This window comes from Dendropsophus ebraccatus, chromosome 1, assembly GCF_027789765.1.
Source record: "Dendropsophus ebraccatus isolate aDenEbr1 chromosome 1, aDenEbr1.pat, whole genome shotgun sequence".
Classification (NCBI taxonomy): domain Eukaryota; kingdom Metazoa; phylum Chordata; class Amphibia; order Anura; family Hylidae; genus Dendropsophus; species Dendropsophus ebraccatus.
In genome coordinates this window covers 123,156,515-123,180,988 of record NC_091454.1, presented here as the reverse complement: position 1 = coordinate 123,180,988, position 24,474 = coordinate 123,156,515, and the positions used below count along the sequence as shown (strand labels likewise).

The 24,474-nt window shown below is 41.2% G+C and overlaps 1 protein-coding gene across 4 annotated transcripts in view; it reads left to right on the top strand.

Annotated features, from left to right (window-relative positions):
- The window catches only part of CACNA2D1 (calcium voltage-gated channel auxiliary subunit alpha2delta 1), a 506,289-nt gene that overhangs the window by 255,043 nt on the left and 226,772 nt on the right, over positions 1 to 24,474 (top strand). For all 4 annotated transcript variants that reach the window (XM_069978323.1, XM_069978313.1, XM_069978341.1 and 1 more), the window contains exon 6: positions 18,515 to 18,641. In XM_069978323.1, coding sequence (XP_069834424.1) covers positions 18,515 to 18,641 — 127 coding nt within the window. The remainder of the gene's footprint in view (positions 1 to 18,514; positions 18,642 to 24,474) is intronic.

The following is a 24,474-nucleotide window of genomic DNA, read 5'->3' as shown; positions in this document are numbered from 1 at the left end:
GGGAGGTATGATGAAGCTATATATACCTCTCCATGCTCGCTGATGTCCTGCTGGCTTCGGCCCCCTACCCACAGTGTCTGAAGTGACAGGCTGCTTCACCAATCACCGGGACAGTGCTGTGGCTAGTGATTGGCTGAGCGGCCTGTCACTTCAGACACTGGAGGGAGTAGGCCAAAGCTCGCAGGACATCAGGGGACGCAGAGAGGTATGTATAACCTTATTATTTTTTCTTTACACATTCATCAGCCGTCACACGTGTGTCCTTCTGAAATGTAGTGATGCACGCCTGGCAGCTGATGATTTTAGGCCGTTGTCTTTATTACATGAAGCGATAGTCTGCCGAATTGACCTGATCTGTCGAATTGACTCCAGTCAGTCTCCCCTCAGTATCAGAACAGATCCTCCAGGGCAAGAGATGATCTTTGTAACTACTCTACACTCTGAACATGTTTTTTTTTTCAGTTCTGAAGACTGAAAGGGATGTCAATGCAAAGTACATTTGTACAATTGAAATAAAAATTTCCTATGTCATTAAGGAATTAAAGAACATGTACCTTGAACTACACTTTACCCACCATTCTGTACCTGTATGTCACACTAACCACTTAGAAGTGGTTAGAAGCTGTTCTTCTATGGGTACTGCTGAAGCAATAACTATTTGATTCACTAGTGACATAATGTAAAGTGTTTGAGAGATTCTTATGGGTTACCATTGAGTAGAGAAAACCACCCAAAATGTTGGAGGTATTCTTTCAAATTGGCCATCAAATTTGATTCAGATTGGCCAATTCCTTTTCATAGAGTCTTCATTCAATACATTTTGAATATGAGATTTGTGTGTTTGGGAGTCAAAAGTTTGCACTGGGAAGATTGCTCTCTCCTTATAGCCTGTATGAGCTGCTCTCCATGTAATTGTAGTTGTAGATAATAATGAGTTAGATGATACAATAATGCTGCGTTTACACGAAACGATTATCGTGCGAATTTGCACGATAACAATCAAATTTGAACGATAATCGTACGCGTAAATGCAGCGAACGATCGAACGACGAGCGGGAAATCATTCATTTTGATCTTTTAACTTGTTCTTAAATCGTCGTTCGTCGTTCGCAAAAAATTCGCAGATCGTTCCGTGTAAACAGTCATCACGTGAAAGACCTGCAGCCCGGCCCCCCGCTCATCCGCAGCCCGGCCCCCTGCTCATCTGCAGCCCCCTGCGCTGGCTCCATCGCCGCCCCGATCGCCACCTCCGCCACCCCGATCGCCGTCGCCGCTCTGATCGCCACCCCCAATCAATGCACGGCATCACTGATTGGCTGAAGAGGGGAGCCGGGAATTTCAAACGGCTCCTCTTCAGGCAATCAGTGCTGCCGTGCATTGATTGGCTGAAGAGAGGAGCCGGGAATATCAAATAGCTCCTCTTCAGCCAATCAGTGCTAAAGAGGAGCACTGATTGGCTGAAGAGGAGCCGTTTGAAATTCCCGGCTCCCCTCTTCAGCCAATCAATGCACTGAAGAGGGAAGCCGGGGATCTCGAACACCTGCTACACGGAGCAGGTAAGGTATGCTCATGGCCGGGGCGGCGGGGGCGATCGGAGCGGGGGGGTTGCGATCGGAGAGGGGATGGTGAACGGATCGGCAGGCGTGGCGATCGGAGTGGCGGGGGTGGCGCAGGGGGCTGCGGTTAACCGTGCGGCCGGGCTGCGGGGGGCGGGGCTGCGAGCAGGGGGCTGGGCTGCGGGCGGGCCGGGCTGCGGGCGCGCAATCTTAAAATGATCGCAAAACGATTTTTCCATACGATATATCGTACCATCTAAACGCTGATCGTTATGAAAAAAAAAATCGTTCGATCGGGTCAATTATCATTTTGTGTAAACGTAGCATAAGAGTGTGAGTATGGGCAGCATTTATTAATTTTATTATCTAATTCATTATTATCTACACCTGGTTTTGCCATCAAAGCTGCTGCACAAACTGCAACAAAACCTAAGCAAAACTGCACTGTGTAAGAGCAACCTAACTTGTGTTTTCTGTTAGCAGTACTGCAACAGAACTAAGTAACACTACACTACACTATGTGGCTAGGTTCACACAACGTCTTTTTTAGCCTTTTGATGACCTTCTTTGTTGACATCTGTAATTTTGAGGTCAAGCAACATCTGTTGTTTCGAAATAACAGAAGGTGCAACAGCAATTGACAGGTGCAAAGGCTTACCTCATATACTCCTCCCAGCGTACACACGGTAAACACCTGCTCTGTAGATATTAAAAAGTGAGGATCTTAGCAAACTATTTGATCAAACAGAGTGTACCATGTCGCCAATGTTAAGGGACATGATCCCTACTCTAGCATTTTCACCCTAGCAATGGCCTCTCCTGGGCTGAATAAGCCTACAACTGGACAGATAGGAGCCAAAGCACCCTTGGGACATGGGTGGAGTGCAAGCCAACAGGAGGTAGCCACACCCCCCACATTCAACAGAAAAAAGAAAAAAAATGGCAGCACATTTATGACTTCGAAACAACGTCCATAATTTCAACAGACGTTATTTAACCTCAAAATGATGAATAATAAAAAAAAGACACCTAGCCTGAAAGAGTATACAGAAATACTATTCTGGGATTATTTTGTCATACTTTTATGTTAGATATTTGGGAGATTTGGTCTATGGAAAAACATTATAGACCTTTTAATTACAAGTGATCTAGTTAGAGCGGGTACATTACATGATTAATGATCAGAGCTGAAATTGGTCATTGACTGGTTATTTTGAGAAAAGTGCTTTTAACAGTATTTAAATCTGTCGGTAATTTACACTTCCACCATCAACATCAATCTAACTAGTAGGAATTTACTAGGATTTAACAACAATCCCTATGGTGGAAGCTGGTTTAAGCTTTCCACACTGCTGAAGAGGTTATTCAGTTGAAAGTGTTATTACTGAAAATTGATTTTTCTATATCTTAGGTGTGAAAATAGCCACTAAGGTATTGGTACTGTGCAGTCCAGACTCATCTCCCTTCAAGTTTCTGTTGCAATCACATTTGTTCCAATTAACCTGCGACTCCTGTGACTATTGGTAGTGCCCAAATAGAATAAATTTTTCCTTCTAGATGCATGCTTGATTTCTCCAGTCTATGTATTTATTTTAGTTAGGTGCATCATGTGTTCAGTAATAAAGAAAAGAAGCCACAATTTTTAAGTTCTAAAGTATTTTGATCACAAAGAATATTTATTTGACAAAAACCTATACTGTACAACGTATCAGAGAATATTAATTACCAATGTAGAATTGCTTTGACTGGGATAGGTTCATGGAACTTGGTGTAAATGATGTCTCTTTATTGGGTAGTACTGATTAGACCTGGATCCTGTAGCATGTGGCCCAACATTATGTTGCATTATTCATATGTGTAACTTTGCTAACATTCCAGTTAGGGTTTTATACAAGTTACACTACAAAAATATGCACAACTTACAGCTGCATGTAAGTGGCTGTGAGTTGCATGTAAATTAGGATTTGTAAGAATTACAAAAAGCTGCACTGACAATATGCAAATAAGTCACACACGACCGATTGAACTTTATGCTGGAAATGTTCTTTGTGATTTGCCATCTGTAACCATATCACAGGTTTAGATTTGTCAGGAATCTTGTATTGCAGTTTAATCACATTAGAAGAATACATAGGGGGCAGTTTGAAGGTTACAATACAGTTAAAGACTCTAGTGAAACGCAAAGCCACTGAAGGCTCTATAGGCAGAGCAATGTAGTCATGTAACAATACTCCCCTGCTGTGCCAGTACTGCCACAGGCCTAAAGAGAATATTTTATGTAGGGCTACTTAAATATAAGGGGTCTGAAAGGGCCCTTTTACACTCTCTCTCTCTCTCTCTCTCTCTCTATATATATATATATATATATATATATATATATATATATATATATATTGGTTGTATGATCACTGAGTCACTTTTACTATCAAAGGCCACTGAGTGTTTTTTTTTTTTTTTTGTTTGTTTTTTTACCATGTGAGGTTACTGAGGCCGCACTTTTACATTAAGGACACAAAGGGGGTACTTTTACTGTATAAGGGCACTTTAAAGGGGAACTATCAGCAAGTTAAACAAATTTAGCCTGCTGATAGCCCCCTAAAGCGCCGGAGATGCTGAGGAGGAAGAATGAACAAAGAATGAACCTGCTGATAGCGACCTACAGCGCTGTGGACACTGAGGATGAAGATATGTGTCTTCCCTTCCTCCTCTGCGCCAGTTCCGCACTGTTAGTCAGGGTGAACTCTGCTCCAGAGCACCGTTAGGAACACTGCTGTGTTATCTATTGATTATCAATTGAAGGGGGCGGGCAGGATGACGTGCCAGTGCTCCTAATGGTGTTCCAGAGTTGAGTTTAACAGCGCAGGATCGGTGCAGAGGAGGAAGATAAGACACATACCTTCCTCCTCAGTGTCCCCAGTGCTGGAGGTCGCTATCAGCAGGTTCATTCTTTGTATTAATATACAAACCATTGTGATATAAAATATTCTGAAATTACATTAAGGCTATGTTCACACAATGTTTTTTCAGCTCCATTTAAAATGACGTCCGTTATTTTGAGTTAGCAGCCTGGCCTCCCCTTAGTGCAATGACTGGTGTTTGCACATTACTCTTGGATTACTAACTGGCCTTTGGATACGGCTAAATTGAAAAGTCCATTGAGTTTAATTGTAAAAATGGTGCCAAAGGAAAAACTGTGTGTAAGCAACTAATAAAAAACATCCGCTGTTTGCAAAAGACTTCCAAAAATAATGATCATGTTCATTATTTTGACGTCCGCGTTAAATACGTCCATTATTCAATGCATTGTGTGCATTGGATGTCTGTCTTCCCATTGACCTCAATGTATTGCCATTGCAGTCAGTTAAGTCGCGGTAAAAACTGACTTTTTTTAAAATATCAAAATCGGGCGCCTCTTCTTTATTTTTGACTTTGTGTGAACATAGCCTAATTCCTAATATCCAGCAGTAGAAAAAGATATATCATCTGGGCATTACAGTATAACTTCCTAGGCCAGTGATGATCCATCTATAACATTATAACCTGCACAACACATGAAAATAGAGATGTATAAAACAGGAACTGTTAGCCTATTGTATGTTCTGTAATGCTCAATGTGGAAACTAATATTTCAGAATGTATATGGACTGTCAAAAAATACTGTCAGATAAAATGTCATTTTCATATGACAGTTTGTCTTTTAAAGTGAGTAAAAATGGATGAATACAAATAAAGTCTTCTAGAAAAGATATGAAGATATGCTAGTGGAAATACGAGTTAACACAATACAGTCAGGTTTTGGACAGGATGGGCCATTGTTGTCACGTAAGAAAGAATACAAAAACGTAGAAATATCTAAAAAGATAAATAAATCTGCAATTCGTACAATTCAACAGTATGAGATATTGATCCTTGAAAGAGCAAAATCCAGTAGAATGAGTGTGTCCAAACTCTAATTTGACTATAATTATTGTTCTCTGTTGATTTTGGTAATAGTGTATTCCTTAATTAAGCATCAGAATTTGGTACTTTCTGCAGCTCCAGTTAGGTGCTGGCCCATGAGATTTAGCTATTCACCTTGGCATGATATTATTGGGGGTACTCTCATCTTAACTAACATAGTTAAAAGTTAAATATTTTTTGCAAATAATTAATTTAGCAAACTCCTGATCTCCTGATATACCACTCTTTTCCTTTCTTTTATGACAACTTTGTGTCTAGTTTACTGAAAACCACTTTGCTCTAAAAGTAGTGGTCGGGAAGGGGTTAAAAGGTGTTACGCTGGATAAGAAAAAACATGGTTATTCTCTTTCATATATTAGTTCAATGCCATAAAACTGTAATTCTTCGACAAAGTAAATTTAGATTCCAAAGTTCCAGATTTAGAACAGACTAATAGGATATTTATCGCTCTCTCTTAGAGTAAAAGTCTCTTTGTTGCCCATAATAACCAATTACAGCTAAGATTAAACTTTACCAGTGCAATATGAGAAATAAAGGCTGACCGGTAATTTGCTATTATAGACAACAAAAAGAATCTTACTGTAAGACAGCTTGATAAATCCCCCACCCCCAAGCTGTTTGAAAATTTGTTGCATCTTTGAACTTTCTAATAAAAAAAATTACACTAGATCCATTAGAGAGTTTATGAGCCAAAAGTAGCAAATTTTTGGCTCCTATAAATGCTGTTTCCGTTTTATCGGAAGCCACACCCTTTTTTAGAAAAGCTCATTTCCATGTCAAGCAAGGTACAACAATGTCTAAAATGTTTGAACACTTTGAAAATGTGTTGCAGGTCTTGTAAGCCTGTTTATTTGGTGCACCAAATTATACTTCCTATTTAAATTTTTACTTATGTAAAGTTACCCTTTTCTCCCTTTAAATTACTTTAAAGAATAGCATAATTTTCAGTAATGATTTTACTTCTTTATCTTTTGTTACATGGTAACCTATTCCATGCAAGTAAAAATATTTCAATGTTTTTATGAACCAGCCATGGGTCATCATTAGTGATTAGCAGACCCATAGATATTGGGGTTCAAGCCGTTAGTTTGAACTTGTAAAAAATAAAATTCAATAACCCGGACTCTAACCAGAACCTTTTCAGGGATGCAAGAGAAGGAAAAGGCAACAGCTGGGGAAGGGATAGGTAACAACTGGGGTAAGTTTGGTAACAACAGGGGTAGGAATGATTGTGTGTAATAACGTAAAAGGCTGTTAAACTTTTATTAGTAAATATTGCACACAATCAAAGCTGTCATATTTTATAAGTAGTGAAGGTTTTACTGGTACTTGATCCAAAACAATGATAACCAGCTCCTAGACCCCACATGGACTGAAAACCATGACCCACATTCACACCTATGAGCCCTGGTTCAGAATTGGACCATTTCAAAATTGCTGCCATTTAAAATACTCCCAATTTAGCTTGTAGAGATGGATAGTTTAAAAAAAACTGATGGCGATTGACACATTTTCTTTAATAGCACCTACATATATCGTAACCACCAATATGTGGACCAGAAAGTTTGGGCAGGGTGTTACATCTCCCTAATTGGGGGACTTTTTATTACTGTAAAAAATAATAATAAAGTGTTTTCATTAATAAAAAATCCCCTCCTCTAACAAAAGTTTTAATCACCCCCCTTTTCCCTATTTCTCATTATATAAATAAAAATTCATTAACATATTTGGTATCGCCACATGCATAATCGCCTGAACTATTAAATTATCATATTCCTGAACTCACCGGTAAATTGTCTAAGTGCAAAAACCCGCTAAAGGGCAAAATTGCAGAGTTTTTTGTTACATCAAAACCAGAAAAATTGCAATAAAAAGTGATAAAAAAGTTGCATATAAGCAAGCAAGGTACCGATAGAAAGTACAGAGCATGGACAAAAAAATGACACCTCACAAAGCCCCCATAAACAAAAGGATAAAAGCGTTATAAGGATGGTAATTTTGAGGAACATTTCATTTTTTAAAAAGGTTTAAAAAGCCTTAAAATAAAATAAGTTATATAAGTTACATATCGTTGTAATCGTACCAACTTGAGGGACATAAATTTTAAATTTGATTTTAAATTTCACAACACAAATAATAGTTTTTCCGATTTTATGGAAAAATTAAGTCTGTCATTGCAAAGTACGATTAGTGGTGCAACAAATAAGGGCTCATGTGGGTCTGTATGTAAAAAAAGGAAGTGCTATGGCCTTTTAAACACAAGAAGGAAAAAACTAAACTGCATAAGCGAAAATTAGCCCGGTCCCAGGGGGTTAAACATTGCCAAGTTCAGCACTTAAATGCCCCATAGAGAGTTAATCAGACGCTAGATATGTATGCTATCTACAAGTCTAACCCGTGATTGTTGGTACAATTGACCTTTATTCTAAGAACTGATGGAGGTCCCAGCAGTCAGACCCCCATTGTCTATAGGTAATCATTTTTGCTCTTGGAATAACCCTGTAAAATAAACTGGATTTTGAATGTTCAAATGAGTCAGATTTTTTTAAACCCTTTAACCCCTTAGCGACCCATGACGTATCTGATGTCAGAATGACGCTGATCCCGGCTCGGCAATAGATTGCTATGGCCTGCAGCAGGCCATAGCAATCTCTGACCGATCTGATGGATATTTGCTGTGTATATACACAGCATTGATCTCTATGAGAGATCAGTGCTGTTTATATACAAGTCCCCCAGGGGGACTTCTAGTTAAAGTAAAAATAAAAGTAAAAATGTTTTTTTATTAATAAAAAGCCCCCTCCCCTAATAAAAGTCTGAATCACCCCCCTTTTCCCATTTTATAAATATAAATAAATAAACAAATAAATAAACATATTTAGTATCGCCGGTCGTGTAATCGCCCGAACTATTAATTAATCACATTCCGGATCTCGCACGGTAAACGCAAAATAATTCCAAAGTGCAAAATTGTGCATTTTTGGTCGCATCAAAGGGTGTAAAATTTAGACTGGTGCAAACTGGCCACAGCAACCAATCACAGCTCCTCTTTCCTTTAAGCACTGCCTAAAGCTGAGCTGTGATTGGTTGCTGTGGGTAGTTTGCACCAGTCTAAATTTTACACCCTATTGATAAATCTCCCCCTATGTGTATACGCTCTGGCCGGGATCCCATAGGCGGCAATGGCACATATATTTTCGTATAAATCACGGCCATTGTACATTGTGTGGATTGAAAACACAGAGAGGCTATGATCACACAATGTTGAAATTGAGTGGATGGACGCCATGTAATGGCAAATATTTGCTGTTATTTTAAAACAATGGCTGTTGTATTGAAATAATGGCAGTTATTTACCGTTATATGGCGGCCAACTTTGTGTGAACAGAGCCTTTCTGTGTTTTCAATCCACTCCTGGTTTTGGTTGCAATATGAGGACCACAATACTGACTGAAATATACTGTGTGTGAACTCAGCCTGAGGCTATGTTCACACTACGTAAAAGTACAGCCGTTGTTGCCATACTTTATGCAACGTGGAACATTGCCTATTCCTCAATGGGATCCCGGCCAGAGCGTAAACAAATCGTATACACTCCGGCCGGGATCCCATGCCGGGCCCCAAAGAACTGACATGTCAGTTTTCTGCGGCTGCAATTCAGTGAATTGCGGCTGTAGGAAACCCTGTCAGTTCACACAATGAAGCGAGCGGCTCCGGCCGCTTACTTCATTGTGTCCTATGGGAAGTCCTGATGCGGTCGCGCGCTGATGCCCCGCATCAGAACGCTACGACCATAAAGTTCATCCGGCGGGTAATTAAGTACCGGTCGGGATGATCTTAGCAGAGACCGGCCATTCCGTGACCCGTCCGGGTCACGGAACGGCAGCTCTCTTACAAAGTGTGAACATAGCCTGATAGTCTATATTCTGTCTGTGCAATCATTTTTCATCTAATTGGGGTTCTCATTTACTGCCAACAAGCTGACAAATGACCAGTATTTTACTTTTAAACCAACTGAATTTCCCTGTGTGTGCACAGCTTTAGGCAAACAGTGCCATCAAGATGGCATAAGCTTAACGCAGAATCTTGGATGCCAGTGTTGTAAGCCTGGATGGCAGTGTTTAGAAAATGAGACCGAATCGTATATATCTCACGGTTTACAACCATATGAAAGATCATTTTAGTATGAATTTTTGAGTAAGTGAATATTGTAAAATTCTTGTAATATAGATAAAAAAAATGCAGTGTAATGTTCCTCCTTCTCAAGCCTGCATAAAGCAACTGAGAATTCTAGTAAATGAAAGATGACTGAGAAAAGATGAAAAATTAATCTGTAGCCCAGCCTCCTATGGGAGTTTTCTGTGCCATTTTTGATTGAATTTCAGTCCCAGCTTGTGAGACAAATTGGTTGAGGTTGTATTTTAATTGTTTTTGCTGCATCTGAGGATTATATTTTCGAAAATGTTCAGTTTTACCCTAAGACCATTTTAGTTATGAAAAACACAGCAGAAAGATTGTTTCCCCGTAATGTCTATATATTTTTGCCATAAATAGAATGTATTTTCTTTTCTAACGCTCATCCAAAAATATATGCTACAAAACAAACAAGAGTAATGATATAATATATCTGCATGCAGTCTTTTGTTCAACAAGTAGGTATTTATTGTCCTCTAGGTGGCAATGCACCCTCTGGCTATGTTCACACAATGTTTCTTCAGCTCCGTTTAAAATGACGTCCGTCATTTTGAGTCTAAAATAACGTCTAGGCTAGTCTAGTTTGGGTTACTTATTGGCCTTTTGTTGTGGCTTAATTGAAAAGTCTGTTAAATTCAATAGTAAAAATGTCCGCGTTCACGATCACGTTCATTATTTTGATGTCCACGGTAAAAATATCCGTTATTCAATACATTGTGTGCATTGGAAATCCGTCTTTCCATTGACTTCAATGCATTCTTATTGCAGTCAGTTAAATCGCGGCAATAACGGACGTTATTTTAAATAGCAAAGGCGGCTGCCTTTTCTCTATTTTTGATGTTGTGTGAACATAGCCTCTAGATGGCTTACATTATTCTAGTTTGGGGTTACTTATTGGCCTTTGGGTGTGGCTTAATTGAAAAGTCCATTGAATTTAATAGTAAAACCGGAGAAAGAACGGTGACAAAAGAAAAACTGTGTAAACAACTAATAAAAAACGTCAGCTGTTTGCAAAAGACGTCCGAAAATAAATGTCATGATCATTAATTTGTCGTCCGCATTGAAAACATCCATTATTCAATACACTGTGTGCATTGAACTTCCATCTTTCCATTGACTTTAATGCATTGCAGTCAGTAAATCGCTGCAAAAACGGACGTTATTTTAAATATCAAAATCGTCCGCCTTTTCTTTAATTTTGATGTGTAAACATAGCCTAACACTGTATGGCTATGTTCTCACAATGTCAAAAAAAGAAAAAAGACAGTCACCTTCTCTATTTAAAAAGACTTCTGTTGTTGTTGCAATGTAATTAGCTTCAATGCAATGAATTGCATTCAAGCCATTTAGTCCACCTACTGTAAACTAGGACATAATATATCAACAGCTGTCATTTCACTGACAGGTGGCCAAACAGTGAAATGACGGATGTCATTTTGAACTCATTCTCAGTCTTTTTTTTTTTTTTTTTTTTTTAAACGGAGAGGATAAAAACTTGCGTGAACATAGCTTTTAAGACAATGGAAACTGCAAAAGGGATCTGTGTTGAAGTACTTAAAGGGGTTAGCCAGTGAAAAATCTTTTTCTTTCATATCAACTGGTTTCAGAAAATTTTTATAGATTTGTACTTTACTTCCTTGTAAAAATCTCAAGTCTTCCCATACCTATCAGTTGCTGTATGTCGTGCAGGAAGTGTTGTTTTCTTTTCAGTCTGACACAGTGCTCTCTGCTGACATCTCTGACCAAAAGGTTATGTTCACACGACGTCAAAAATAGAGAAAAGGCAGCCGATTTAAATACAGTATTTAAAATAACGTCCATTTAACTGACTGCAATGGCAATACATTGAAGTCAATGGGAAGACGGACGTCCAATGCACACAATGCATTTAATAACGGACATTGTTACCGTGGACGTCAAAATAATGAATGTGATCATTATTTTCGGACGTATTTTGCAAACAGCGGACATTTTTGCTAGTTGTTCAGACCCAATTTTTTTGTTTTTTAACCGTTCTTTCTCCGTTTTTACTATTAAATTCAATGGACTTTTCAATTAATCCACACCCAAATGCCAATTAGTAACCCCAAACTAGAATAATGTACCAACAGCCGTCATTGCACTAAGGGGAGGCCAGACAGCTAAATAACGTCTGTTATTTTAGACTCAAAATAATGGACGTCATTTTAAATGGAGCTGAAAAAATCTTTGTGTGAATATAGTCAGACAGGAACCGTCCAGAGCAGCAACAAATCTCCATAGAAAATCTCTTTCTCTGCACAGTTCCTGTCTCAGACAGAGGCGGCAGCAGAGAGCACTGTGTCAGACTGAAAATAAAACATTTTCAGTCGGACATACAGCAGCTGATAAGTATTGAAAGACATGAGATTTTTTTATAGAATTAAATTACAAATCTATATAAATTTTGCTGGATAACCCATGTAATCTTATATGAGGGAAATATAGCTCTGTGATATGAAATTTTCTTCTCAGCAAAAAAAAGTTTTGCTCACTTTTCAAATTATGTGTAATTAAATAGCTTTATATACAAACAGTGGACAGTAAACCTTCTCCAGAAGAAATCATCTTGCTCTCTGGTGCCACCTATTGGAAGTAACTCTCTTAACAAATGGGTAACTGGCTGTTCTAATAATTCCTAGTCATAGGTTCATGGCTCTTTAGGAGGTTAAAGGGAATCCGTCAGCTCCCGGGCCCTACCTGAGGTGCTGACAGTGTGCTGTAGCTGTCAGTCCCCCAGTGAGCATGGTGCCTTTTTGGTAATTTTCGGTGCAGTGGATTATGTACAATCTTATGTCTCCTACTGTCACAGAGCTGTTCTTTGTGCCACACTTGTCATGCATCCTCCTCCCTCTTCATGAATAATCAATGCTGCCCCGCCTGCTCGCTCAGCTGTCAGCTGATTGCAGATCAGTCCTCTGTAGGAAGTATATCTCTGAAAGAATCTCTTCTCCCTAATATGTAGGAGCTGTGGTCTAGGGGTATCTCACCTTTCTAGAGACCTGCCAGCAGTTCATTCTCTGGTTTGAATCCCCTGATGGAAATAAATAGATGTGTTTTTTTCTCATTATTGTATCATTTTTAAGGCTATGTTCACACACAATATTTTTGCTCAGTATTTTGAACCAAAATTAGGAGTGGATTGATAACACAGAAAGGCTATGTTCTCACACTGTTGAAATTGAGCAGATGGCCGTCATTTAATGGCAAATATCGGACGTTTTTTTTTTTTTTTTTAAACAGTAATTATTTGCCATTAAATGACAGCCATCTGCTCAATTTCAACAGTGTGTGAACATAGCATTTCAGTGTTTTCAATCCACTTCTGGTTTTGGTTGCAAAATACTGACCAAAATACTGAGCAAAAATACTGTGTGTGTGAACATAGCCTTAAAAATTTTACAATAATGAGGAAAAAAAGACATCTATTTAATTTCCATCAGGGGATTCGAACCAGAGAATGAACTGCTGTCAGGTCTCTAGACAGGTGAGTTACCCCTAGACCACAGCTCCAACACATTACAGAGGAGAGATTCTTTCAGACATAACCTTCCTACAGAGGACTGATCTGCAATCTGACAGCTGAGCCAGCAGGAGTCCAGGCAGCATCGATTATTAATGAAGATGGAGGAGGATGCATGACAAGTGTGGCACGAACAACTGCTCTGTGACAGTAGGAGACATAAAATTGTACATAATCCGCTGCACGGAAAATTACCAAAAAGGCACCATGCTTACTGGGGGGCTGCCAGCTACAGCACACTGTCAGCACCTTAGATAGTGCCCGGGAACTAACGGATTCCCTTTAAGCATTGGCATACAAGGGAGCTCTTTTCTTTATGGAGGGGAGCTATTTTACATACATCTCTTTTTTTGTCCTGTTAACATTAATTTCTTTAGCTCTATACTATAGAAAGCTATAGATAGTCCCCCGATCCTCATGTTGGGAGTCACAACACTCTCAATCCACCCAGCCGTCCTCCACATACCAAAAGAAGACTGTTAGAGCCCTTGCACACTGAACATATTTATTCTTTGGGTGGAGAGCAGACGCGCAAGAGAAATCCTATTAAAGTAATAAAACAGGCAGAATGACAAGCGGAATCCACCGCTCGGACTCCGCTCATAAATTCCACCTCTTTTGCTCAGTGTTCAAGGGCCCTTATTGACCTTCTGCCTTTCGTATGCTTCCCTATCCCCATATATCAAAGGCTGGACGCATTTATAATTTCTAGATTTTCTGGTTGTTTCTTTTTCTGTTTTTTTTTTTTTTAACTGTTATACAATTATTTGCTTTTTTTCTCTGTCATTTGGGTGGGGAATTGGCAGGAGTGCTGGGGGAGAGGAATAGGCACAGTTGGAGGACTATGATGTTATCATAAATGTGCCTGGGATGAAGTCTGTGCGCCCCTCAGCCCGTGCTGTGCGACTGAGATGGCGCTGATGTTCAGTGTTTATTGTATGTCTTGTGCAGTAACCTGAACCCTGTCTGAACACTGGCCTATTTCTAGTATGATGTTTATCCCCTCCCATTTGCTGTGTGCTCTGGCCTTGAAGGAGTTACACTGCTGCCAGTTCTGATCCACAGGTGATTCTGTTTGGAACCAGGAGCCTTTTCCAAAAGGGGTCTGGAACTGTCTCCTTGTTCCCTATAAGTGTTTGGCTGAGGCTCATTGTAGTGCAGGATATTGAGCTTGTTTCTGCCTGGTTCTGCTACTCTTGCTCTGTTTATTCTTACCCTTTTGCCTGCATTTCTGACCATCCTTGCTAGCTGCCTGCCCCTGACCATATTGCCTGTTTTTGACGTTGCTTATTGGATTGTGATTTGTACTGCGCTGCCCGATTGTTGTGACCCGAACTGTCGACTATTCTTTATTGGGTTTTTGTCTTGTATTGTCTTTTGTTTCAGGTATCCAGGCCAGGGACCGCCACCCAGTTGCTCGCTGCCATTTTAGGGTAGATTGCGGCAAGTAGTTAGGGACAGTGGGCGGGGCTGAGCTTAGGGTGCACTGTCTGTGTCTGCCATCTTGTCTTTCTTAGCGACCAGTCCTTACAGATGTACAGCTGGGCAAAACCAGTGCCTTCTGGGACTTCAAAGAATGATGCGTTGTCTACAAAGAGAGGGACGAGTTGGGTTGCTGTAGGCAATACTCATTTTGTAGCTCTGCACTTTTCCATTTACTGTCAGTCATGAATCACACAAAAGCACTTACACTTACACCCTAGATGGTGCTTTATAAAATACTTTGTAGGGCATAATTTATGGATGCATTTTTCTGTGCTTATATAGGTGTCAATGTTACTGAGATGTTTACTGGATAGGTATTTGAGATCTTTATTAGGTAGGCATATTTGAGCTGGTGTGAGTTTATTATTAAATCAGGTAAAATTGGTATGCTTTTCCCTATTTTTGGAGGTGGGTGTTCTTGTATTTCCATTTAGGGTGCCTTCACACCTAGCGACTTGCAGCATAATTACGCTGTGAGTCGGGTAGGTCCTGGCAGATCACTTTCACTACATACACGCAGTGGTCCCAACGACTGCTGCGTGTATATAATTCTGCTGGCCGCTTAACCCCTTCAGCTGCCGCCCGGCTCCTGCTCCGCTCCCGCTCTGTATACATTACCTCTCCTCGCTGCACGGGTCCCGGCGTACTGCTCTACCACCCGGCCAATCAGTGTGTTGCCCTGCTGCAGCCACTGATTGGCCGGGCAGGAGAGCAGTACGCCGGGACCTGTGCAGCGAGGAGAGGTGATGTATACAGCGGAGTGGGAGCGGGAGCCGGCTAGGAGCTGAAGGGGTTAAGGGGCCGGCAGAATTACATACACGCAGCGGTCGTTCAGACCGCTGCGTGTATGCAGTGAAAGTGATCTGCAAGGACCTGACAGACTTGCAGCGTAATTTACGCTGAGAGTCGCTAGGTGTGAAGGCACCCTTAGTCTGATTTACATACCCTCGGCCAAATGCCAGAGGGCTGCTGTGCTGTGTCTCATCTTCCTCTGCACAATGCCTTCTACACTTCACAGCCTGGTAAATCACTGGCTATAGAAGGCTGTGGGTTGCAGACAGGACTGTGCAGGGGAAAATCCATCTCTGACACTGTCTGTGCAGTGCTGTCTGTAGTATCAGTCACTTCTTACTATATAGATAAAGTGCCCTGAGATAATAGGCAGGAAGATGAAATATTTCATAGAAGCAGCATCCCTCTCACTGTCCTGGGCCCCTCCCCTGAGGGGGCAGGCTGGTATGTAACAGCAGGTGTGTATGTAACAGCCGGGTATTTGGCAAGGCCGGGTAAAAAAATAAAAACACATACAGTATTAGGTACACTGAGCAAAAAATACTGAATGCAGTAAAAAATAAAAATAAATAATTCTAGGATTTCTAGACTCTTCACCCCCCCCCCCCCCCCCCCCCACACACACACACACACATTGGCTCAGGTGAACATGGAAAAAAAAATACCTGGGCATTAAGGCCAAAATGTGTGACAGGGGAAGGGGTTAAGAACTTTACTTTATGCCTGTGGGATTTTATGGGGGATCCTGAATTCTGATCGAGATTCATAGATTGTGACAAGTTGCAGGGAAAACTGTTTCCTTTAAATGCATTTTACACATTGCTTTGAGATCTAATTTTCCTGAAAGCCTATTCTCTGTGTGCGTATATGAGAAAGGTGAGCCATCTAATCTTGGCAAGCTGGCACGGTAGTGATTGGGTTCAAGAGTTTGTGTAGCAGCTGAGTATAAATTCTCTCTCAACAGGCATTGCTTAATGTTTGCTTCCTCTAAGGGTCAAGTGATATATTCTGCAAATAAAATACTTGCATTATTTAAAAAATTATGTGACTCCTATATCCAATTTCTTTAGGAGATCAGGGGCATGGGGCAGATTATAGGTATATTTTATCTGTATGGTATGTTGACTATTTTATTTCAATAAGGAGAAGGATATGAGGGTAACCTGATGTGATGGATTATTATAATTAAACACATATATTATAAATAAAATTCCATATTCAAAATGCTTCATCTTTGCTAGTCAGCCTAAGACTTATATGATATGAAAAGCATTGAAGAATATCTACATAATACATAGTGGGTTAAGAGGATATGTGATAATGCTAAACAACCAATAAGAATGTATTTATTTTACTGTCTATGTTGTTTACATGAGTGTTTTCTGTGAGTTAGGGTCCTGTTAGACAGCCAGTGAGGTCCCGATCAATAATGTAAACGAGCGCTGATCTGCTAGATTGGCACTTGTTTACTGAGCCTATTAAATGGCTCGATAATCATTTAGCAAGGGCTGCACGGACATTGTTAGCGATGTCCCTGCAGCCCTTGCGCTAAACTGTTATTACATTACCTCTCTACGCTCCCGTTCTTTTCCAGCCCTCTGCTTGCTTCCCGGTGCCGTGGCTGCAGCTTCAGAGCGGGAACGTGGAGAGGTAATCTATGAACAGTTTATTCAATCATCATTAGCCATCGGCCACACATCACTATAACACATAGAGATGCGCGGTTGTGGCCAAAGATTTTGGTGTCAGATAATTTGACACGATCAGCTGATGATCGTTGTCATTGGCTGATTGTTGTCTCTATTACATGGAGCAATAATCAGCCGAATAATAGGGCCCTTACAGGACTTGGTCATTTATAACTACTGAAAGGGCTTCATATGCCCAGGATTAAAGGGTGGCTACCTGGTGCTATAGCATTGCCCTAGCATGGGCTATTTGAAGTAGGGCAGTATTTCTCTATGGGTCAGAATGAAGTTAGGAACATTTTAAGACAAATCTTTTGTAACTAAAATCAATTGCTCTTCTCCATATCTATCTTATGTATCTCATATGGCTCCCTTTTCATTTTGAAGAAAAATTATCTTTTGCGGTTAGGTTAGTGTGCGCACAAACTGTCAGTAACTTACCTAGACACAATCCAGCGACGTCCTCTCTGGGCTCGACCCCGGCAGCCAGAGCGGAGGCACAGGTCTGCCCCCCCCCCCTTCAGAGCCGAGTGACGTCATGGAGACCCGATGGCGTCCCTGGCAACCGAAAGCGCCGCGGGTCTCACGTTACTTGCAGCCAGCTGGCCATGCAGCGTGCAAAGTGACAGATTGCTCTGCCATTCAGACTGTAGTGCTTCAGCGGCAATGTGGTTGGATTCAGGAGGCTGGACCAATGAGCTTTTGGTCTGGGCTCCTGATCCAGTATAAATTATAGTGTTAGCCAGCATCTCTTTGATGGCTATTAGTGTATACTAGTCCCTGCTCCTTTCCCAGAATTGCTTTTCCTAATATCCTTGGTGTTTGTTATGCCCATTCTCTGACCTCCTGCCTGACCTCCGACCATTCGATCTCTTTTCGATTTTGTACTATGTTGCCCGTTTGGTTTTGACTTGGCTAGCTGACTATCCTCCATTGTGTTTGTTTGTCTGTCTAGGTTTTTTGTGTTGCACTTGCTCAGTGTAGGGACCAACTCCGTGGTTGTCCACGCCCCTTTAGGGCTGTCTGTGGCAGGTAGGCATGGACATTGGTGGGGTCCAGCTTCAGGGCCCTCTGTCTCGTACCGTCTCTTGTCTCCCTAGCCGTGACACACATATTAACTGGAACAATCAAGATTTACAGCTTGTTTGGATTTTATTAGATTATATTACTCAGTTTTTATGTATGATTGGATAACTGGCATAGACAGTATATTGTTGATACTTTTATGCTGTATATTACACTGTAGATATTTGTGCATGACTGGTTTTCTTTACTAATTATATGTCATATCTTTTTAGTCAGAGAATGACAGTGAATCAATAAGTCAGCGGATCCAGCCTGTGTTCCAAGATGATCCTGTCTTTCGCCGGCAAACCTCGTACCAACACTCTGCTGTTCATATCCCTACAGATATTTATGAGGGCTGTAAGTTACTCTTATTCTTATGAATGTTTCCTTTGTTAATTTATTGTGTATTTAAATACTTTATCACTTTTTATAAATAATATTTCTTATATTTTGAATTTTTTTTTTTTTAACATACAATATTTAAAACTGGCTCCATTTCTACCAGTGGTTTGATCAACCCTGATTACAAATTATACTGTCAAAATATGTACTATGTTACAAAAAATATAAATTGGTTAGAAAGGTATTAACAGTGTGCCATATAAGTCAGCTTATTACACACAGTAAAATAATTCACAACACGGCTGTAAAATAAAAAGGGCATGCTTGTTGTGTTTACAGTCATACTCAATTTCAGGTGTTGTTTTTTTAAACTGTGTGTGCCCTGCCAGCTGATTTCCTATTGACTTTAATGAAGTGTAGTATTTTGGTATTATTTTACTATGTGTGAACATAGCCTCAAAGGGTCTCACAGCTAGGAGCCGAGTAATAAACTGTAATATGTGGGGAAGTTGGGTAGCAATGATTTAATTTTCCTGCAGTGGCACCTCAGAGGAAATTAAAGAGACTCTGTCAGTAGGATTATGCTGCACAAAGTGTAGCATAAACTAGTGACAGAGAAGCTGAACAGAATGATTTATCACTTACATTGTCCTGTGCAGCTGATTTAGAGAGATCCTCCTGAATAACATGGACAATAAGTAGTACTCTCATGTGCATAAGCCCAGAAGTCCTGGATATTCATGAGCAGCAGAAAACTCCACCCACCAGCTGCTGATTGGCAGTTAACTATCCATGCTGTGTACAGACAGACAACTTTCAATCAACAGCTGAAGGGTGGGGAAAGGGTGTGGCAAGAATCCTATTTTCCTGCATATTAGGAAAATAGCTGAACAAAATTATATGATTAATATACTGATCTAATCATCACTTCTATCAGTAGTTTATGCTGCCCTCATTTAAGTTCTAGTGATAGATTCCCTTTATGCTTTGTACAATGCTCTTACAAATTAATTGCCTATGTCATACAGGACAGGTACTCCAGAATAGGAGCTGCTCTATGTAACTGCTCTTTACTGTGGCCATGTGATAAGGATCTTGAACAAGACACCGACCTTACAGAAATTGCATAATAGGATATATGAAAATCTGTTTTTGAAACACGCAGCTCTTTAAGCGTACAAGTTGCCTAAATGCTCTAGTCATGCTTGTAATTAGTAATTGGGGATCAGGGCCCTCATAATTTTTATTGTTGGGAGTCTTAGTTTTGAGGTCATCATCTGTCCTATGCTGTTAGCCAGAAAACTCCTTACATATGTTCTAAACTATAGTTTAACAATAGTCAACCAACAAGGTTAAAGTGATAACTGTTTTCCTGTATGCAGTTATTGGCACTATCAGCTACAGACAGTTTTGGGCTTAATGTCCATTGAACCCCTTTTACTTGACGCATCACATGGCAAGTCTGGTTAACAGTACTGGACTGAGGCAGGGAGACGGAAGCTAAGCCCCGACTTAGTGACACGGTCTATAACAGGTGGTGCCAATAAAAGCGCACAGGTGATCGTATCACTTTAAGGAGCATGTTAGCATTTGTACAATCTTTTTAATAAATATAAAGACTTGCCAGTTATTTTGTGAATGTGATTGGTTTAATGAAGAATGACTTGTCCTGCATCAGTTGCCGGATTAGTAGTCCATTTACTTCAGTGTAATAAATATAAGGAGAAACTTCTGTTTTTAGAGAGATACAAGCTTTCCTCTTTTTTTTTTTTTTTTCTTGTTGTTTTCACATTAAAGCCAGTGGTATACTAATCCAAAAAGTATACCAGCTGTCAAATCTCCTCTGCCCATAAAAACATGCATATTCACACTTCTATTAAAAGATACAAGTGTGAGCAGAGCTGAACGCAGAATGATTAGAATAAATGTGTTAAAACTGCAAAATCAAGTTAATAATTCCAGCAAAGAGAACTAAAGAGTAATAGTAGTTATGATGATAATAACAATAAGAATAATTAAAAAGAGGAAGTCTTTGGACTTTTTGGCTGGGATAAAATGAATTTACCTGTATACCTTATACAGTTGCTTATCATTTCATCTAAACATCAACTTTAATTAGCAATAGTAAAATGTACAGGAAGTGTATAAAGTGTATGTGATGTCTGAGCCACTGGAGGGAGATAAGTGAATGACTAAAAATTGACACAAGGATAACAGGGCACAGTACAATGGTGTGCAGAGGTGCACTCTTCTGCTAGTGTAATGCCTGGAGTCGTGGATCCACTGAACTGTCACTAGCGATGGTGGTAACCGCACCAGGGAGCGGAGTCTAAGGGGCCGCTGGTCTTCACCAGAGCCCGCCGCAAGGCGGGATGGACTTGCTGCGGCAGGCGACCCCCAGGTCGCTACCCCTGGCTTGGTTGCTAGTGACAGCAGGCGAGGCGTGGCAGGAGCAGTAGGCAGATGTTAATGCAGGCAGAGGTCTGTAGGCGTAACCGCAGGTGGCAGGCAGAGCTCAGGAACAATGGTTAAGCAGCGGACAGGGACCAGGGACCGGGACAGTGGACAGGGACTAGGAACAAGGACTGAGGTCAGGAACAACAGGGAGCTGGGCCAAACGCTATGGGAAGCATGTAGAGGCTTCAACACCTGTGGTGGGGCATGCTGGGATTATATAGGGAGTGACCAGAGCAACTACCAATTAAGGGCGGACTGGCCCTTTTAAATCTGAGGCAGCCGGCACGCGCACGCCCTAGGAGGCGGGGACGCGCGCGCCGGCCGGGACAGACAGAGACAGGAGCGGGGCGAGGTAAGGCGCCCCCCAGGGCCGAACTAGTGGCAGTGCCGGGTCCCTGCACATGGACCCCAGCGGCTGCATGAGGCAGGGGAAAGTTGCGGCGGCGGCCCGGAGCACGGGACGCCGCCGCAGTCGTGACAGCTAGTAAGCGTTACCTTTCTCGTTATCTGGGAGAGGGCTTGTTATGTAGCTCTTGGATCATTTACTTTATTCTTCTGTATACTTGGCTTGTTGGTATGTGAATTGGGTGCTAGTATAGATTCCCAGCAATGCATGTTGAAGCTGGCCCTGGTCAATGGCGACTCACGCTGGTGCAAACTGTTAACCATGAGATTTAAAGTCCATTTTCCAGATGCTATGTTACATTACACAAGTGACATTACTATTAGAGATGAGCAAACATGCTCGTCCGAGCTTGGTACTCATTCGAGTATTAGGGTACTCAATGGTACTCGTTACTCGGACGAGCATCTTGCGCTACTTAAGACAATGGCATCTTCCTGTTCCTGCATGTTTGGCAGCATTTTTTGTTAGCAAATCATCATGTAGGAGAGTCTTTGGTAGCTCGTAGTATCACGAGGGAACCCTACATGTTGATAGCAGCGATTGGCTGGCCAGATCAGATGACCTGGGCATATAAGAATCAGGTCCCGTGATGTTCGCGTCAAACGCAGGCTGTATAAGCATAGGGAGAGAGCTGCTGTCTGTCAGGGAGAGTGTTAGGCAGGGAATTAGTGTGTGGTTAGGCAGGAATCCGACGCGAAGAACCCAAAAGTCCTTCTAAGGGCTTAAAATTTTCTATATATATATATATAATTTTTTTTTTCTACTCTTGGTTGCTTGCTTGGACTTGTAGTGCAGCTGTCAGTAGTCGATTTGTCCTGTTGCTGACATTACCTTGGCTGGCTGGGATCTGTAGTTCAGCTATACCTATCCTCGCTGTGCAGTGTCCTGTGCAACAGGTGCCTTCAAAAAAGAACCAGCACCAGTTACACATGTACTCTATACGCCTACCCCCAAAACTGCTGTCAGTAATCAATTTGTCCTGTTGCTGACATTCTCTTGGCTGGCTGGGATCTGTAGTTCAGCTATACCTATCCTCACTGTGCAGTGTCCTGTGCACGCGGTGACAGAGACAGGGATCAGCAAAGTACAGCTACTGCATCAGTGGGTCCTAGGCTTTACTTTGACCCCTGATGGACATCAATCAACTCAGGAAAATACTGTCCTAACAGTGAACAGAAGTTGGAGCGAGGGAGGAGGTACAGGAACATAGGGGAGAGAGCCGGGAGCCCATAATTTGGTGTAAGTTGCGATTAGCCAGCCCCAGAGGCGTCCATACATGCTGCCCCTGCTTTTTCCTGTCCATTTACATGTTGTTTCCATCATTTTCTGAGGTTTCCAGGTTTTCACGCAACCTTTCCTGTGCAGAGCTTTGGTCCCCTGCAAAAATGCTTGGCTTTCCCATTGACTTTAATGGGCTTCTTTATTCGAAACGAGCACCCGAGCATTGTGAAATATTTGTCTCAATTCAAGCGCCCGAGCATTTTAGTACTCGCTTATCTCTAATTACTACTGTGGCCAGCAAGGGTCAAAATTCCTCCTAGACGTTTTCAGAGACGTGTCCTGCCATATTTGAAATATGCGTTTGGTGGCGCAGATCTTCTACCTTTATTGTAACTTGTGAATTGTGGACTGTAAGATTTAGAACACTTATCCATGTGCATCCCATAGTGACATGCATACCACGGACTGAATACTGTAATGGGACTCTCTGCATCATAACTCTATATGATGCAGTGATATTCTGACCAGCCAGAACACTGCACTACTGACCTGACATTGCTTTGTCGCTCCAGTAGTGTAGTACCCTGGCCATTTGAGAGCTCATTGAATCATGATGAATTTTAATACAGAGAGTCCTGTTACAGATAAGTGTTAAGTATATGAAATGCGGCTGTTACAGGGGCTATATATCACAGGCTGCACACAGATGTGTGCTTTAAGCCTAACTCTGTTAGCTGGTAAGCACCACTGGGGCTTGCAGGTGTAGGAGTGGAAATGGAATGCTGGTGCTAAATCCTTTCTGTATACTATGGCTTCCAACTTCTCACCTGCACTCAGCACTCCCTCCAGCTATACTCCCATCACACAAACCATTTTGTCACTGACTAATGTCAGGACACTGTGTGCTGGACCCACCATGACATGGCAGGCAATATGGTACAGTGGTAGTCATACCCCCTGAATCTCTGTTGGACGATAGTGAAGATGCATGAAATGTAAAATACACTTGGCTACTTGGCTGTTTTGTTGTAGTTAAAGTGACTGTACCATCAGGCCTGGGCTGAAGCACTGGAGGCGGGCCAACCCACCCCAGTGGGAGGAAACCCCAGCCCCTCTATGACACTGCTCTATTAGCAGCAATGGAGCCCTATCATAGAGGGGTGGGTGTTTCCTCCCACTGGGGGTGGGTTGGCCCGCCTCCAGTGCTTCAGCCCAGGCCTGATGATACATTCCCTTTAAACAACATCTGTATGTGAACAGTTTTTAAATAGAGCCATTCAGATTTGGTGACCGTCTTAATTATTGTAGTTTTCTTTTTAAAATTGAGATATACACAGTCAATTTGCCCGCTATGCTTCAATGTGTAGCACAAGCAAGGGCCCTGTAATACATCAGTGTCCATTTATACCTAGTTTTCTTGATAGCGTTCAGACTTTATTGGTGATCCAGCATTTTTTAACAGTTATAGCAGTTTCCCCACTCAGCATCTTTTGTGAGGTATAAAGTACGTGAACATCAGTTTTTATATATTTTTGATATAGTAATATGTATGTCAAATTTTGCATGCAAATATTCTTATAAAAATTTAAAATATTAATTTCATAATTTTATATAAAATACTAAATACCTTACAGGTACTGCGACCTGTGTCTTTAGTATTTAGCTCTGGTTTATTATTGCATAGATTATACACTGTGGGCATTTACAAAGCTTTCACATCAAAAGAAGCAATGACCATTATAAATAAGTCTAAGGCCAGCTTCA